The sequence below is a fragment of the Bos taurus genome, chromosome 19, assembly GCF_002263795.3.
Source record: "Bos taurus isolate L1 Dominette 01449 registration number 42190680 breed Hereford chromosome 19, ARS-UCD2.0, whole genome shotgun sequence".
Classification (NCBI taxonomy): Eukaryota; Metazoa; Chordata; class Mammalia; order Artiodactyla; family Bovidae; genus Bos; species Bos taurus.
This window is the reverse complement of record NC_037346.1, coordinates 34,846,738-34,864,293: the sequence shown is the minus strand read 5'-3', so window position 1 is coordinate 34,864,293 and position 17,556 is coordinate 34,846,738. Positions and strand designations below refer to the sequence as shown.

At 55.2% G+C, this 17,556-nt stretch overlaps 1 protein-coding gene and 1 long non-coding RNA gene across 4 annotated transcripts in view; one reads left to right on the top strand and one right to left on the bottom strand.

Annotated features, from left to right (window-relative positions):
- Positions 1–7,048, top strand: part of NT5M (5',3'-nucleotidase, mitochondrial) — a 25,236-nt gene extending 18,188 nt beyond the window's left edge. Inside the window, exon 5 of the mRNA XM_005220403.4 lies at positions 5,389–7,048. Coding sequence (XP_005220460.1) covers positions 5,389–5,483 — 95 coding nt within the window. The 3' untranslated portion in view covers positions 5,484–7,048. The remainder of the gene's footprint in view (positions 1–5,388) is intronic.
- LOC112442643 (uncharacterized) lies at positions 5,670–17,556 on the bottom strand. 3 transcript variants are annotated; one of them, XR_009491716.1, is made up of 4 exons: positions 16,791–17,556; positions 9,218–15,051; positions 5,976–8,719; positions 5,670–5,743 (listed from the first exon to the last, which is right to left on the bottom strand). It is a non-coding gene; the product is annotated as an uncharacterized lncRNA (long non-coding RNA). The 3 variants fall into 3 exon arrangements; XR_009491715.1 differs by having other exon boundaries at positions 9,218–16,894; positions 17,165–17,556; XR_009491714.1 differs by having other exon boundaries at positions 9,218–17,535.

Sequence of the window (17,556 nt, the reverse complement as noted above, 5' to 3'; positions counted from 1 at the left end):
TGGACTGGTCATAAAAACAAAACTTTGGGAAAGGAAGGCTGAAGCTGTGGAGCCCTGTTGTTATAAGGTCACATGACAAAAACCTCTGGCAAAAACCTCAGTTCCAAGCCTCATAGCAACTGTTGCCATGAGCCTCCGGACCTAAACCGGCCAGTTCCCTGACCCCATATTAGGTAAAATACCCACTATTACCCACCCTATTAATTCAGTTCACTCAGTTGTGTCCAACTGTTTGCAACCCCATGGTCCAACTGTTTGCAACCCCATGGACTGCAGCACACCAGGCTTCCCTGTCGGTCACCAGCTCCTGGAGCTTGCTCAAACTCATGTCGGTGATGTCATCCAACCATCTCATCCTCTGCCTTCCCCTTCTCTTCCTGCCTTCAGTCTTTCCCAGCTTCAGGGACTTTTCCAATGAGTCAGTTCTTGGCATCAGTTGGACAAAGTATTGGACCTTCAGCTTCAACTTCAGTCCTTCCAATGAGTATTCAGGACTGATTTCCTTTAGGATTGACTGGTTGGATCTCCTTGCAGTCCAAGGGACCCACCCTATAGCCTCCTAATAATCACGTAATGCCACCCTTCCAGCAGGAATTTACTCCGTCTTGAGGCTATAAAAATTGGCTGCTAGCCTGTGGAAGGGTTCGGCTCTCCTTTAAGCCGGCCGGCTATTCTAACAGCGCCTCCCACCTGGTCTTCCAGGTGGCTCAGTGGTAAAGAATCTGCCTGCTGATAGTAGACACAGGTTCGATCCCTGGGTCAGGAAGATTCCCTGGAGAAGGGAATGGCAATCCATTCCAGTGTTCTTGCCTGCAGAATGCCTGATGGGCTACAGTGCATGGGGTCGCAGTGAGTCGGACACAACTGAGCATATACACAACCCCCCACACTCTCATTCTGGAAATTCTTTTATAGCCCAGGTGTGGACCACAGCAGGAGCTAGTTATTCTGGAGACAATAAACCATCTCCTTAGTAAAGGGAGAGAAACCTGTGGCTGAGCTCAGCAGACCGATGAGATCGCAGTCTCTTGTGCAGAAACCATAGCCAGGGCAGTGGGGCCAGTAAGAGAGGACAGAGGGAGGGGGAAGGCGGCATCAGGGGTGGAGGGAGCAGGGCTTGCCTGTGAGTCCAGACTTGCCAACCTCCGCCAAGCAGCCCCTGAGCTTTCCGTGAGCCACTCCCAACACCCGCTTTGCAGATGGGAAGCCTGAGTTGCACACAGGTCTAGGGGATCACAGCAGGGCCAGGGTCAGGACCTGGACCCATCAGCAGCCCACACAGCCAGGAATTGCGAAGCCCCAGGGGGAGCATGAACCACCATGAGAGCTGCTCTGACGCTGCTCCAGTCCCTCTGGGGAGAGAGCTGGCTGTCTCAGCTGACCCTCTAAGAAGTTTGTGACCTAGAAAACTTTAAGAACCCCTGACTCACACATTGGGATTCTTTCTAGAACTGGAAACGAGGGACTCCAAGAGCCAGGCTTGGGGGTGGATGGGGGTAGGCAAAGACTCCCCTGGGGCCAAGAGGCCCTGGATTGATTGCCCAGGCCCTTCTGGCACACCCGCAGTTCAGGACAGGACCTTCAGAGTGAAAAGACGGACTCTCCAGAGATCCTGTCTCTAGTCTAACACTGTCATTTCACAAATAAGTCCTGAGTCACCCGTGGTCCTTCCGCCGGTGGGCACCTGCTCTCACCTCGGGGGTCCAGCCTCTCCTATGTGACTCCGGGTGGAAGATGGAGCTCTGTCCCCGCAAGGAGCCTCCAAGGCAACAGAGCGACCAGAAGCCATCAGCCAGGGGCCAGATGATGTGGCTTGGGTTGTATTTCATTTTTTTAAGTTGTGTATGCGTTCATTGCTCAATCGTGTCTGACTCTGCGACCCTATGGAGTATAGCCCGCCAGACTCCTCTCTCCATGGAAGAATACTGGAGTGGGTTGCCAGGCCCTCCTCCAGGGGATCTACCCCAGCTAGGGATGGAACCTGGGTCTCATTATGGCTCCTACATTGGAGTGGGTTCTTTACCACTAGTGCCACCAGGGAAGCCTGAAGACCCAGAGCAGGAGGGCTGAAAAGAAGGCCTGGGTGGCTGCGAGTGTAGACAGGATCGGGAGCGGGTGGGGCAGGAGACAGGTGAGCACAGATGGCCTCCACCTGCCCTAACCTCAGCTTGTTGCTGTCCTCGGACCGCTAGCCCAAGGTCCTGCTGTACCAGTGACCCCCGCACCCGGCTCTCCTGGGTGACTGTACACGTCTCCTGGGTAACCGGCCGCCTTCCTCAGCCTCATCAGTGCCTGGTGCTGGTCCGGGTCAGTGCCTGGGGAAATCTGCCAGGAGGATAAATAGGTGTTCAGATCAAGCAACCAAGCTGTCAAGGATTAGGTAAGGCTGAAGGATCTGTGTTCCTGCTTTAACCCCGAACTCCTGGGAGGGGGAGAGCAGCCCCCCCAGGGGATGCCTTCCAGATGGCAAGGGGTGTACTTTCAGGAGCCAAACACTGACAATAAGAAAATAGGTCTTTCAGGCTCTCCTGAGAGGTGAAGCAACTTCTTGAAAACTTGGAGGGCTTCCTGGAGGAGGCAAGCTTACCCAGCTTGGAACCCAGAAACCAAGTGTATTTCCTTTCCATCAGGGGTTCCCCTGCCCTGGCTCCCAGGCCATAGGAAGTGGAAACGGGCAGCCAGCCCAGCTTGGGGACACTGCTTAATTCATCAGGTTTCACTGCTTTCCTCAGCACTGTGCCCTCCAGCTGAATATTCAGGCTGGCTCCCGGCTTAGCCTCGTCTGCGTCTGTGCAGCTCTATTTTTACAGCCGTGGGGATGGCTGACGAAAACATTTTAAAAGGCACACAAAAATTAAAAATGTAAAAGCCGGGTGCCAGCTGTTTTGTTCAGAAAGCAGGATAACACCTGCATTCTGTCTCACCGAACGGCCACCCTATGCTTTGCCCCCCAGCCCGCTTCACCCCTCACCCCCTTGCCCCTTCCCATCTGTGCCTTGGTTTCTGCCTTGTGAAAAAGAGATGTTTGGGTGAGTGGCTTCCCACTCCACCTGGGTGATTCAAGAACTATTCCCTGCAGGGGTGGAGGGAGGCAGGGTCGAGACCTGGGTTCCAGTTCTGCAAGCACTGATCCTGCTCCCTCGCTATGGCCCAGACAGCCCAGGCCTCCCTCCGCGGGGCCAACACCAGCCACTCTGGCTGACTGGCACTTCTGAGCATCCTTCCCAGGTCAGGGGACTTTCCCACGGGGAAGACGGAAGTGTGCTTCCCTGAGCCCCTGGCTGCCAGGCTCCTGCGCCTGATCTGAGTTCGGCCAGACAGACAACACACAGGACGTGCTTCGGGAGCAGTGGGCATGGCCACCAGGGTCCAGCGAGACCAGTGCTTATGTCACTGTGAGCCTTCGTGTCTTTTTTGTTTTGTTTCTTCATTTCCAAAATGAGGGTAACAGTGTTTATCCCCCTAGATTTAGCATCCACCCGATCCACTGCTGTAGTCCTGGACATGGACCCTTCCTGGGCCTCTGGCCTCCGTGGGAGGATCCGTCAGAGAGCAAGCGAGGGAGGGAGCAGCTGGGGGTCTCTTCCTCTCTTCGAGCCATGAGTCTCACCGAGGGGCAGCCCTGGGGGCTCTGAGAGGCAGTGTAATAGTGACTGTCCTTGGAGCCCAGGAGAGCACTGTCGTCCTGGCTGCAGAGGATGAAACCACAGCACTGCTGATGGTGCCCTTGGCGCGCCCTTGGCCTGCCTTGCTTCCACTCCTATTGTTTTCCTCTGGCATCACACCGTCATCTTGTTTCTCAAGTGATGATTTTCTTGTCCGCTTCCGTCAACAGAGTGGGTCTGAAATGCACAAGCTGTTCTCACTGTCTCCCCAGCACACAGTCAGCGAGAGCACTTGATGAGTTCATGGTCCCTAATGGGCCCCAGCACTGCCAGGAGGAGAGGCAGAGTGCCCACAGGCCTCCTTGAGCAGTCATTCAGGTTGCACACTGCAAGACTTGCTCGGCCAGTGGAACAGGGGGAGCTAAGATCAGCCTGAGTGTTCCTACCAAGCTGCACTAGGGAGAAAGAGGTGTCTTTTCTGAAGCACCCACAGGGGCTGCATGAATGAGTGTGTCTCTATCCCAAAGCCTGGTTTCTATTTATTTACACAGAAGACTCCATCCTCCCACCTGTGTTCCGCCTCCCAGCCCCGGGCACCTCCCTTTTCATTATGTCCGCTTTGCCTTCCAGGAAGCCAGCAGCTCCCCCCCAGAGTGTTGTGGCCTGAGAGAGGCCTGCAGGGACCAGCGGGGATCTGAGCTCAGAGACGTTGACCTTCCAGAAAAAGGCAGGGTCGGGCCACTGGGAGCAAGTGGTCAGGCCTGGAGAAACCAGTCATGGACGGCTGCAAGAATAATGACCCTGGCCACAGAGTGGCCTGAGAGGCAATTAGCACAGACCCCTCCCCCACAGCCCATTAAACTTAGGGCGGCTTAAACCGAACCCCATCCTAAAGAGCTCTATTTAGAGTCTACTTAATATAAATTGTTCTATAAAGAGGAAAAACTCCCAACAATCCAGGCAAGAGAGCAGCTCCAGGTGGGAGCTGTTAATGGGTGGGCTGGAGAGGCGGCTTGAGGGTCATTGAGCTGCTGGGCAGGTGGAGCCCAGAGGTGTCAGGCCCAGCTTGGCCCACTCTGGCTCACTCTGTCCCAGGGCCCCTGCCTCCCCAACTCCCTTTAATGTCTGGAACCCAGAGGGGCTGCACGTGGGGGGAACTGCCTCTCCACCTCTGCCCAGGGCCCAGACCTGGGCAGGACTGGACCCTGCAGTGTGAGGCCCTGGTTGCGTCCCAGCACTAGGGGCATTGCACTCAGCTCTCCCCCTCCCCGAGAAGGAGAAAGTCCTGCAGACAGGGCTCCCTCTGGGCAGCACCCAAGTGTCTCCCTTCTGGCTGCATGCAGAAAGCCCAGCTGGGACTCCAGGCAGCTGGTGGGGAGTGGGGCCCCGTGTGGGAAACGGTGAAGGTCCCACCTCCATGGGTAGCTGGGCTGAGACCACTGGTGCCCAAGGCCTCGGGTGCTCAGCCTCCCCTTCCTGGGGCAGGTGGGGCCCGTCTCAGACCCCAGAGCAGCAGTTGTCAGGTGGGGCCCCTGGAGCAGCAGCAGCAGCGTTACCTGGGAAGGTGTGAGGAATGCTCACGCTTCCCTTATCGCTCAGCTGGCAAAGAATCCACCTGCAATGTGGGAGAGACCTGCGTTCGATCCCTGGGTTGGGAAGAGCCCCTGGAGAAGGGAAAGGCTACCCAGTCCAGTATTCTGGCCTGGAGAATTCCATGGGCTGTACAGTCTATGGGGTTGCAAAGAGTCAGACACGCCCGAGCGACTTTCACTTTTCTTTTCAGGCTTAGCTGCAGACCCTGGAACCAGAAACTCTGGTGGTGGACCTAGCCCTCCAGGGGTTTCTGGTGGGCTCTCACATTTGAGATTCCTGCCCTAGCGGCAGTAGAATTATTGCTGCTGTCCATGCTTTTCAAACTTGAACCTGACCGGGACTCACCTGTGGAGCCACTGAAACGTAGCTGCTGATGCAGCCCAGGGAGGCCCAAGACTCTGCATTTCCTGCGAGGCCCTGATGCCGCTGCCCACTGACCTGCACTGAGCAGTGAGGGTGCAGGCACACTGATCAGGTGCTTGCTGTTCGCCAGGCTCTGTGCCAAGACCGTGACCAGATCGCCTCACTTCATCTTCCTGGAAACGCTGAGAGACAGATATTATTATTAGCATTTCCGCTTTGTGACAGCTTTATAAAGAAATAGTTCACAAACCATAGAATTCACCCATTTAAAGTGTGCAGATCGACAGCTTTTGGTCCATTCATAGAGTTGCACAGTCATCAGCATGATCAATTTTAGATCATGTTCACCACCCTCAAGGGAACCAGCTCCTCTTCACCACCCGTCTTCTGGCCCCTGTCTGGAAGCACACTTACCTGTTCTGGACACTTCACGTAGATGGGATTGTACACGTGTGGCCTGCAGTGACTGGCTTCTTTGTGAGCATAATCCAGTCTCATCCACTTTGCAGCATGGTCTGTGCTTCATTCCTTCTGTGGCTGAGTAACATCCCATTGTCGCATGGACCATGTTTTGTTTGTCCATCACCTGCTGATGGACACGTGTGTTGCTTCCATTGTTTGGATATTGTGACTAACACTGCACTGAACATCTGTGAACAAGAGCTTCCATTTTACAGATGCGGACACTGAGGCTGAGGGTCAGGCAACCTGGGTGAGATCACTGCCCCGTCCAGGGTGCCCTTCGCTTCCTGGCCACCCGTCCCAGAGGCCAGCAGAGCTTGTTTCTGGAGGAGGAGCAGGGCCTTGAGGTCCTGGGTCTTAATCTTGACTCAGGTCCTCCCTGGGGAACCTTGGGCTCTCACTTAAGTCTGAGCCTTGGGAGACAGAAGATGAGTCTGTTAAGAGCTGTGTATCTGGGAAGGAAGCAGGGAAAGTGTTCTCGGTGTGGATGGTGGCTGAGGTCTCAGCAAGTGTCTGCCAGACAGAGTGCCCAGATCAGGGGTCAGAGGGGCCAAGGGCACTGGCTGGGGCCCTTGTTGTCGGGGGTGTGGGGAGTGGGGAGGGCAGGATGCTTCGGGCAGTGCACAACCCATACAGCTGTCCATGGTGGCCCCGGGGGTGGGTGGCTCTTGGGGACACAGACTAAGATCAGCTCTGGTGTGACTGTGGGGCTGGGGGCATCGTGGAAAGGCCCAGAGACTGGCAGTGGCTCCTTGCCGTGGTCACAGGTGCCCGGCAAAACCACAGTCAACATCCCTGCCTCTGAGGGTGGCCCAATGCTCAGCCCATGGGGCCACCGAGACTGGAGAGCCTCTGGTCTGTGCCCTGGGCTGGGGCTGGACACAGTGAAGGAGACCAAAGTCAGGAGCAAGCCCCATCCTTGATGCACCAACATGGAACACATGGGCTTCTCTTTTTAATTGGAGGATAATTGCTGTACAATGTTGTGTTGTTTTCTGCTGTACTACAGCATGAATCAGCCGTGAGTATACATGTGTCCCCTCCCTCTTGAACCTCCCTCCCACCTCCCACCCCATCCCATCCCTCTAGGTTGTCACAGAGCACCAAGTTGAGCTCCCTGACACACCGGCTTGAGAGCGACTGACGACCAGGTCTAGCTGGTCTGCCCACCTTTGACGAAATATCTGAAGCAGCTGGGGAAGTGGCCCAAGTGGCCAGAATAGGAACAGACCATTAAACCGAGGTTCTAAAAATATACCTGGAAAAATGGACTTCCTGTGTCCACACACAGCATCAGGTGTACAGGGCGGCCTGGGGGTTGTCTGCAGCCCCCTACCTGCTCCGCCTGCCGCTGAGTGGCTGGTAAGAGCCTTCGTCAGCACACCCACCACTGCCTCCTCCCACTCTCTGCATCCAGAGGGCAATGTGCCTGCTGCTGCCTCTCAGTTACCATCGCACACTCCAGTGTAGGGGGGAGGTGGGTGGGCAGAGGAGAAGGTCAGCCAGCACGCTGACTGCGGGGAGAAGCCACCTGCTCTGCGGGCAGGGAAGTTAAAGGACCCCCAGAGCCAGGAGGGGTGAGGGCAGATGCCACCCCCACTCACCCCTGCAGTCCAGGCTCTGCTCCTGCCCTGCCCCCTGCCTGCTCAGACGACCACCCTCCACCACCATGCTCCGGCTGCCTGTGGGTCAGACCAGCAGGAGGAAGGAGCATGGGGGCCCCTTGTCAGACCAGGGTCTGACGGCTCTTTCCGGGCTCCAGGATCTGCCCCCCTCCTTGCCCTGCAACCTTGGGGTGGCGAAAGCCTCCCCTCTGCCAGCCCTGGGCGCTGGTTTCCTCTGACAGTGCTCAGACCACATCGTACCCCGCCCCACCAATTACCTGGTGCACGTGAGCTTCGTCTCCTGCCAGACCCCGGCCATGGTCCCAGATGAGTGTGGGGCTTTAAGGCCAGCTACCCGAGGAGAGTGGCCACCTCCAGTGGCTGGGCCTGGCTCTGTCAGGCCAGCCCGTGTCAGGCCCATGGTCTTCCAGAGGGCATGACCCCAGATGAGACCACAACTCAGGCTGGGGCTGCAGAGCGTCTGGCGTGGCCTGTGCCTGGGACTGACCCTCTTGATGACCTGGGCAGTGGGCACCATCCTCCTCGTTTTATAGACAAAGGTGCTGAGGGTCCAGGAGGGGTGAATTGGCTCAGACCTGAGCACCCAATGGGCTCGGAGCCCATCTCCCCCTCCTAGCCCTGAACACTCTGGCTGTCACCCCAGATGTCGTCCCTGGGAGGCCCAGGGTGAGAGGGAGCCCCTAGCACACGTCCATGAATGGTGTGGGATTTGGAGGCCTCAGCCTCCTGTCCAGAAAAGGGGCAGAGCCCCTCCTGGGGTTGTGGCGAAGCTGAAATGGACATGACAGACAGGGACGGGACAGCCTTCATAGACTCTTCTCATCCTCCCACCTGCCTCCTGCTCCTGCTTGTGTTAAGGACCCCCGAGGCTGTGGAAAGGAGCCTGGTAACCACTGTGTCCAAGTCACTCAGAGATGCCGGAAGGTTCAACGCTGGAGGCCAGGCGGGTGTGGCTGGGTCACCCCTCTACCTGTATGACAGCTGAGGCAGCAGGACTGGGGTGTTTGTTATGTTCTGGACATTTCTCCAGCATGATGGGGGGTGTGGATTGGGAACCAGGAGTCCTGGGTTCTGGAAAGACAAAACAGGGCAATGCAGGAGAAGGGTGGGGGTCCCTGAAGACACTAGACGCCCATCTGGCCCTCCCCCAACTGGGGTTCTCCCAGGAAGACACTCCCGCGGCTCCCCGGAGTCAGACCAGAGGATGACCAGGCAGGGTGTCCCCTCTTGGGTCTTCAAGGGACAGCCCGCTTCTCAGTGACCTTGGACAATGCTGTCCCCTCTCTGGGCTGCTTACTACCCCTTCCAGGGGCATGACTGGGTGGAGACTGGATGGTGTACACCCTCCCCCCTCGGGACTGCCTCTTCACACAGAATTTTCCAGGGAACCTCACAGGCAGGAGGGAAGTGGAGGGGCCGCTGGAGGAGCAGACAGGTGGAAGGAGCCACGACTGAGGCAATGTCCCCAGCCCCTCCTGGACTGGGCTGGTGGGGAGCACCTGCCCATCCCAGGGATGTAACTCTGGCCGTGTCAGGGGAGGTTTCGCGTCCAGCTGGCTCAGAGCTCACCTCATGCCACACTTGTCTGCTGATCTTTGGCGCCCATCTGCAGGGACTTGCTGTGCTGAGGTAGGGGGCTGGAAGAAAGATGATGGGGCTCAGGTGCTGTTGCCAAATGCATCTTGGGGAAGGAGAGAAGAAGCAAGACACGCAGACCTGAGTCCACTCCCCATGGTAGAAGGCCGTTACTGAGACCTGCCAGGCTTGGGTTCTGGTGGAAAATGCCCAAGTGCAGGACACACCCACCTGCCCTCCCCCACCCATCTCTGCAGGTGTGAAGGGAAGTAACCATGCCAGGGAAACTAGGATCCTCTGGGGACCAGGGGGCCTGTGTGCAGAGGGCACAGAGTTGAGTAATTCAGATACACTGTCAGGAAAGTGCAGGGACACTGACTCAGCTCCACCCTGACCCCCTGCCAGACTTTGTGCAAACCCACTTGCCAAGACTCAGTCTCCTCGTCTGTAGAATGGGCTCATTCACCTGACTCACAGGGTCCAGCGAGGCTGAAGAGCTGTCTGTGCATCTCCAGGCGCATGTCTGCCACGTGAAGAGCGTACGCAGCTCTCCTGGGGGTCATTCCACGACCAGGGCTGAGCAGGCCTTGGGTTCCCCATCTGTGCCCTGGGAGGCAGGCTTCCTGACCCCAGCGTGAGCCCGTCAGAGTTTCTGGGACCAAGAATATGTGATTGAACCTGGCAAAGGGGACTTTGCAGGTGTGACCAAGATGAGGACCTTGGGATGCGGTGAGTAGCCTGGCAATCCAGGTGGGCCCAGTGCTGTCACAAAGGCCCTGTAAGAGAGGCAGGGTGGCTGGAGAGGTGAGGACAGAAGCAGAGGTCAGAGGGCTCTGAGGATGAAGCAGGGGCCAAGAGTCAAGGAATGCTGGCGAAAGGCAGGAAATAGATCCTCCCCCCGACCCAGGGCTGCGGTGGGCTCTGGCAAGAGCACAGATCTGCCCTCGTGTTGGGCTCTGATCTCCAGAACTGAGTGGAGACGCTCTTGTTGTCTTAAGCCAGTTAAGCACCAGGTCCACTGAGCTCCCTGTGTATTTGTTCTGCCCCATCTCGGTGGCCTTGGCTGCACGTCTCCTCCGTCTCTTCCAACCTGGAAAGCCTCCTCAGTCTTTCCTTCTCTCCCATGAACTTTACTTTTCAAAGAGCACTCTCCAGGTGTTGTGTGAAACGTTGCTCAACTTGGGTTTGTCTGATGCTTTCTAAAGGTTGGATGGGGGCTGTGTATTATCGGAAAAATGGCAAAAAACGTCAGGAGGGACATGACACTTCATGCCATTGCTGGGGATCCCAACCTTGTCCACTAGTGACCCTGGTGTCCTCCAGGTCTCTCTATTATAGAATTATTGTTTTCTCCTCTCTAACTAATAAATATTTGGGGAGAAATAACTTGCGACCATGCAGATCTTGCTCCTCCTTAAACATTCTCCCACTGATTTTAGCGTACACGGTGGCCCTCGCCTATAGCAGCAAAGTCTGCTGTTCTCCTGTCTCCCACATGCCTCCATGTTTCTTTTTCTTTTTTTTAATTTTATTTATTTGTTTTATTTATTTTGGGCTGTGCTGGGTCTTTGTTGCTGCATGGACTATTCTCTAGTGTTCTCTGTTCTCTAGTGGCAAGTGGGGGCTACTCTCTATCTGTGTTGCTTGGGCTTCTCATTTCTGTGGCTGCTCTTGTTGCAGAGCACAGGCTCTAGGGCTCACAGGCTTTGGTAGTTGCAGGACATGGGCTCGGTAGTTGCAGAATGTGAGCTCAGTAGTTGTGGCTCCTGGGCTCAGTAGTTGTGCCCGTGTGTGCATGGGCTTAGTTGCTCCATAGCATGTGGGATCTTCCTGGACCAGGGATTGAACCCACGGCTCCTGCGTTGGCAGGTGGATTCTTTACCACTGAGCCACCAGGGAAGCCCCAAGTCCAGTACTACTCTTCATCTTGATTTGTTCCTCAAATCTCAAAGCCAGTGTGGCTGAAGGCTCTGTGTTGATGTCAGTATGCAAGAAGGTCGACCAATCAAGGCCTGGTCTGTCCGTTCATTCATTGGTTCGTTCATTGGCTCGCTCATTCAGTCATTCGTTCATTCGACAAAAATCACTGGTCCCCTGCCCTGTGCCGGCACTTCTGGAGGCCCAGCAGCAAAGGACACAGGGGAGACTGGGGCCTGTTCTAATGAGGGCTGGGAGAGTGAGGGCTTGCATTTATTCCAGGGTCTAGGGTTGTTTTGTTTTTGAAACCAAAGTAGGCTAAGTGAGTCTTCCACACAAAAACTCTCCAAGGGGGCCACGGTTCAGGATAATTGAGGGCAATCTTATTTAAAGCAAGATGACTCCTCACCTGTTTACATGACCCATAACACATTTCTGTCTTTGTCCCTTTCAGCAGAAGCGGTATTGCTAGAACCCTGGCCTTCCGAGTCACCTCGCTGGGCAACTTTCAGGCTAGGGTCCTCAGATCCCCTGGGTGCTGGGGTGCCCTAGGGGCAGAGGTTCAAGAGCCTCTCAGCCTCACTTCTGCACCAGAGCAGCCCCTCTGCTACCCATTTTACAAACTGGGCTTCCAGCCAGAGTTTCATTGGAAGAACGGCTTCTGGTGCTAAAAAGCAGAGTCAGATGGCCCTTGTCTTCCTTTCTGAGGAAAGGAAGTGGCGTGGCTAAGAATCCAGACCTGGTAGATGCCAGCCCTGCACCTTGTGACTTCAGGGTCCTCTGAATCTCAGTTCCATCATCTGGAAAATGGGTGACAGATGCAACTTCCACTTCAGCGGGGCTTTCGTGAGGATCGGATTGCAAATTCCATGACCCACAGGAGCACACTCCTGATTTTAATTTCTAAGTTAAAAAAGTGACAAGGGACCAATCTTCTTAAAAACACTCAAATACTACAAAAGGACCCAAACGTATCTAGAAAATTCCCAGCCTCACTTCCAAGAGGAACTACAGTTAACATGGCTTAGTGTATGTTCTTCCAGACTGTGTTCTATGCCCTTGCAAACTTACACAGTCAGGCTTAGAAATGCTTTGTACAAGTGTGGAATTTCACTGTACTTCCTGCCTTGCAATTTGCCACCCACAAGGGATGAGTTTCCTCGCCAGGAACTCTGCAGATTTCCCAGAAAAGGTGGCATTTGAGCAAAGATGCATTTGAGCACAGAGTAGGGGTGCCACCTATCTGGGGGAATGACATTCCAGGAAGGGGGATAGCAAGTGCGAAAGCCCTGAGGCAGCGAGGCAGCGAGCCTGGCTTGTTCTAGAAAACAGACAAGGGGCCAGTGTGAATTACCACATAGCCCTTAGAAAGGTGCGTCATCTGACGGACGAGGAAACTGGCCCCAGAAGGGACCCAGAGTGCCCCAAGGCTTGTGCGGCAGCTCGAATGTGATGGGCAGCTAGTTCCTCCTCCTCCTGCCCTGTCCAGTGAGAGTCAGGGCTACATGGAGGGGACATGCTGGAGCCTGAGGACAGAGGTGTGGTCCAGGTCACAGTTCCTGCCCCAGAGCCTCGGTCTCCTAGAAACTCAGGGCTCCTGCTCTTCCCATCGCTTAGCCTGACGTGGGTGAAGCGTGACAAACATTTCTGAGGGCAAGCACAAAGCAGGCTCCTGCACTTCTGGGGCTACGGGGAGCATGGGGGTCTCACAGTCCCTTATGCAGAGACCTACACCCCCTCCCCTCTGGGTGGGGCCAGGAGTGCCCCATATGGGATGTGTAGAAGCCTGTCAGACTAGTTGGGCTGCACAGAGGTGACCTGGGCAGAAGGGGTGGAGGCCTGAGGTTAGGGTTGGGGCTCGTCTCAGATCTGTTCTCGCAGAGTTGGACATGGACAGGGGGTGTCCTCATGCCGCCAGCACCCCTATACAGACATCATCCGTCTCCCAGGGGCACCACCCTCTGACCTCTGACTCTGCAGGTCTGGATGTTCTGGTTCTCTCTCCATTCTCTTCCCCAGGCCCAAGCGGTAGAGAGGCACAGTCTTCTTCCCACCCTAGTGGCTGCTGTGGGCAGTGTCCCCATGTGGAGCTGCTATGAACACAGCTGCTGGGCTCCTGGTGCCTGGTTGGGCATGTCCTGTGGAGACCGAGTCCCTCTTCGTTTCTGCGAGCGGTGGCACTGGGCCCAGGAAGGGTTCTCTCAGGTGCACGGTCAGGAAGCACAGGCCTCCCCGTCCACAAGGCCCCATGAGCTCGCCTCCCAGAGGCTCTGGGGCTTCGGGCTGGGCTGCAGACCCGAGCCCAGAGGTCTGACTCCTACAGCTCTGCTCAGGAGGTGCAGGGCTCCTGCTCCCTCCCTCATCTCTCTGGAGGTCAGCTTTGGCCAGTTGCCCCCTCACCCACGTCTCCACTTCTCAGATTCCACGTGTCCAAAGCAAAACTCGCTGCCTGCCTCTCAGGCCACGTCCTCCTCCGTTCTCCACCTCAGTGACCTTGAGGAGGGGCTGATGTCAATTGCCTCCCTAACATGGCAAAGACGCCCCATGGCCATCCCCACCCCCAGTCCTGAGGATGAGGTCATACCTGAATCCTCCACCCACAGCCAGAGGGCACCTTCCAAAACCCAAGTCTGTGTGCGCATGGTTCTCCTCTGCCTGAGATTCCGTGCTAAAGGCCTGGCTCACCTCAGCCTGTGAAAACAGACAGATGGCCATGTGCAGGTGAGACACAGGACTGGTGCTCCACACCATTGCCGAAGTTGGCTAAAGAAAGAAAAGTGAACCTGGATGCAGCCACAGCCCAGGACCCCAGTTTATGGAGAGCACAAGGGACCCCAACACATGCACGGGCCTGGCAAAACTCAGGCCATGCCACCTGGTGGGTTGTTTGCTCCATCTCCATCTGTGGGAGCTCCGTTAAGTGATGTACAGTCTAACGTAACTGATGTACAGTCTAATCACCATGGGAATCCCAGTAACTGATGTACAGTCCAATGTGACTGAGGTACAGTCCAATGTGACTGATGTACAATCAAATGTGACTGATATATGATCTAATGTGACTGATGTACAGTCCAATGTGACTGATGTACAGTCCAATGTGCCTGATGTACAGTCTAATGTAATTGATGTACCGTCTAATCACCATGGGAGTCCCAATAACTGATGTGCAGTCTAACATTAGACTGTACCATACAGACCATATACGGTCTAATGTGTCTGATGTACAGTCCAATGTAACTGATGTACAGTCTAATGTACTTGATGTACCGTCTAATCACCATGGGAGTCCCGATAACTGATGTGCAGTCTAACATTAGACTGTACCATACAGACCATATACGGTCTAATGTGTCTGATGTACAGTCCAGTGAAACTGATGTACAGTCTAATCACCTTAAGCAGTGCTTGGCACACAGCGATTGTGCTTGTGCTCAGTTGCTCAGTCATGCCCAACTCTTTGGGACCCCATGGACTGTAGCCCACCAGCTCCTCTGTCCATGGGGATTCTCCAAGCAAGAGTACTGGAGTGGGTTGCCATGCCCTCCTCCAGGGGATATGACACAAAAACATAATTAGAAAAGAAGATTGATCCTGCTGACATTTAATTGGGCTCAAGGAGAAGCCTTGGTCCTCCTGCTGGCACGAGCAAGGCGCCAGGACTTCCTAACACCGAGGCAGCCCTGATGGGACTTTGCTGGGAGTGGACAAGACCTCATGGCAGATGCCTGGCTCAGGGCTGCTGGTGCTTTGACTGACATCACCTCCCAGGCCTGAGAAGTAACGAATTCTTAGCTTTCGGCTCGATGCGCTGCAGAAAGGGACTAGCCCGGCTTGCTCTGTCTCTGGAAGGACGAGAACAATCTGCCCCCAGCGCCCACTGGTAGCCATGTATACTCTCTGGCTTTCATCTGTAGAGGCAAAGTAAACAAGTTTGGGGAAAACAAACAGGAAAGCGTGGGGCGGGGTGAGTTCCGACCCGATGCTTGATTCACTGCTCGGCAGGAGGCCACTTGGAACCAAAACCCTCGCCTAGCACTTTCCTTGCCCAGCCCTGAAATCACAAACAACCCTGTGGCCAGAGTCCTACCAGGCTTCTGACGAGCACAGCCTGCTCTTCTGACACAGAAAACACGATTAGATGTGCACAGGTGCCCGGGAAGTGCCCAGCCGGGTGCTGGACACTTGGCTTCCCAAGAATCCCAACAGGGCTTTCTCAGGACAATGAGGTTTGGGTGGTGAGGGTGATGGTGGCCAAGAACAGGGAGAGGACATTGTGTTTTGATGTCGAGCCCTTTGCCAGGGCCAGACCACGAGGCAGCGAGAGAGAAGAATGTGCAAGGATGTTTCAGGACCAAGGAACTGAGTGAAACGCGACAGTGGTGGTGCTGAATCACTCCAGAAGCTGGTAACTTTGGGAAAGTGACGAACCCTGGGGCTTGGGTCTGGTCACCTGTAACACTGGGCCAATAATAGAAACCGCCTCCCCTGGCTTGGCGACTGAATGAGATACTGGAGGTTAAAGCATTTGGCCTGATGCCCAGCGTGGAGTTCAGGACTCATTCAACTCTCGTTGTCATTAAAAGAACAAGCGTTGCGTGTTTTAGACCATCTGAGGAGCCGTTTTTAAATGTTGGTTGGTAACGTCCGTGCAGAAACTGGCCGTGAAAACAGGAAGCACAGACTCTGAGGGCAGCTGGGACTGGAGACCTATTCCGGGTGGGGCCAGCTAGCTGCAGAGCATTTGGCACAAACTGTAGTCTGTCCGCCCCTTCTCATTTCTGTTAGCTTCTTCCCTTGGGTGGTGGAGGAAGGGCTGTTTTTGAGGCTGCAGAGAGGAACGTGGGAATCCTTGGTCTTTGCCAGGCTTTAATAAAGACATGAAATCTGCTGCATTCGCTCGTTTTTACTGCAAACCCCATTATTTTCTAGTTGTGATGATGGAATATGACCTCACGTGAACTTAAGCAAAAGTAAACGCTGGAGATCCCCAGGTGGTGATGGTGGTAACAAACCTGCCTGGCAGTGCAGGAGATGGAAGAGATGCGGGTTTGGGCCCTGGGTTGGGAAGATCCCCTGGGGGAGGAACCGGTAACCTGCTCCAGTGTTTCTTGCCTGGGAAATGCCATGGACAGAGGAACCTGGTGGGCTACAGTCCATAGGGTCACAGAGTCAGACACAACTCAAGTGACTTAGCACAAACAAACAATCCTCTCAAAAAGGGATTTACTGCCCCACCTCATAGGAGAGAACAAGGATGGACCTCAGCAGCTTCAGGCACAGCTGGATCCAGGTGCTCAAGTCTCCATATGCTCTGGCTCTCCAAGCCTCCCAGTTACAGCTCAACTTGCATTTCCTAATGAGTCTCCTTCACCCTCCTACACCCCTGCCATCACCGGGGAGCCCACACCAGCCTTGCAAAGAGCCCCAAGAGGGCACATCCCCCATCCTGTGGCAGCACCTATGTGTCCTTCTCTTCCTGGATGGTCCAAATGTTCTCACCCACTATGAGCACTGCCGGGAAACTCTAAAGTGCTCCATCTCCCTTCTCTCTCATTGCTGAGCCACAATCTTCAAAAGAAATGCCGCACAATTTAGTACTTGCTCGGGTTACTAGCCAGGACCCTGCAAGACAGAAACCTCAGCTCACACTGGTCTTGTGGCCGCTGGCTCCAGGCTCCACAGTGTCCAGAGGACTCCCTTCATCTCTGGTTCCTTCCTGGAGCTTGGCTGTGAGCAGGGCAGCTCCCAGGCCTGGTGGGTGGTGGGCAGGGAGAGGAATCAGAGCTGTGAGGAGACTCATTTGAAAACAGTAACAGTCCACTTCCATCCCCACACTCACATCCGTCTCTGCTTGCATACCTTCTCTGACGGGGAGCTCACCACGTCCAGGAGTGACTCCCTCTGTGGACTTGGTCTCCTGTCGGTGTCTGTCCCCCACTGGGCCAGTCCGGCCTCATACCAGGATAACTAACCACCACGACCCATCCTCTCCCCCCTTCCCTCCTTCTGCCTGAAACTCACCGGAGGATGGGCTGGACACACAGAACCATTATCCAGGGAGCCACAGAGCGCTGAGTTGATCTCAGAGGGACAGTCCTGCCATCTCATTTCCCTGCCCCAAATAGCTACTTCCTAGCTGGAGGAGGCAGGGTACTGGGGAGAGGAAAGGGCCGGGGTAAGCTATCCATAGATGCCTGGTTTCCAGGCCTTCCTGGAAGGTCGCTGTTGACATCAGCCAAGCAGTAGGCAGGCCCTTCCAGGGCCCAGTGTAAACAGAGAGATGGGGAAGGTCGCAGCTGGGGCGGCGAACCACGAATAAGCATCCCGTCCACGGAGCGTGACCTTCTCCCAGAGGAATTCGCCTTGTTTACAGATCATATCGATGCCTGGCCCTCCCATCTCATGTCAGATTG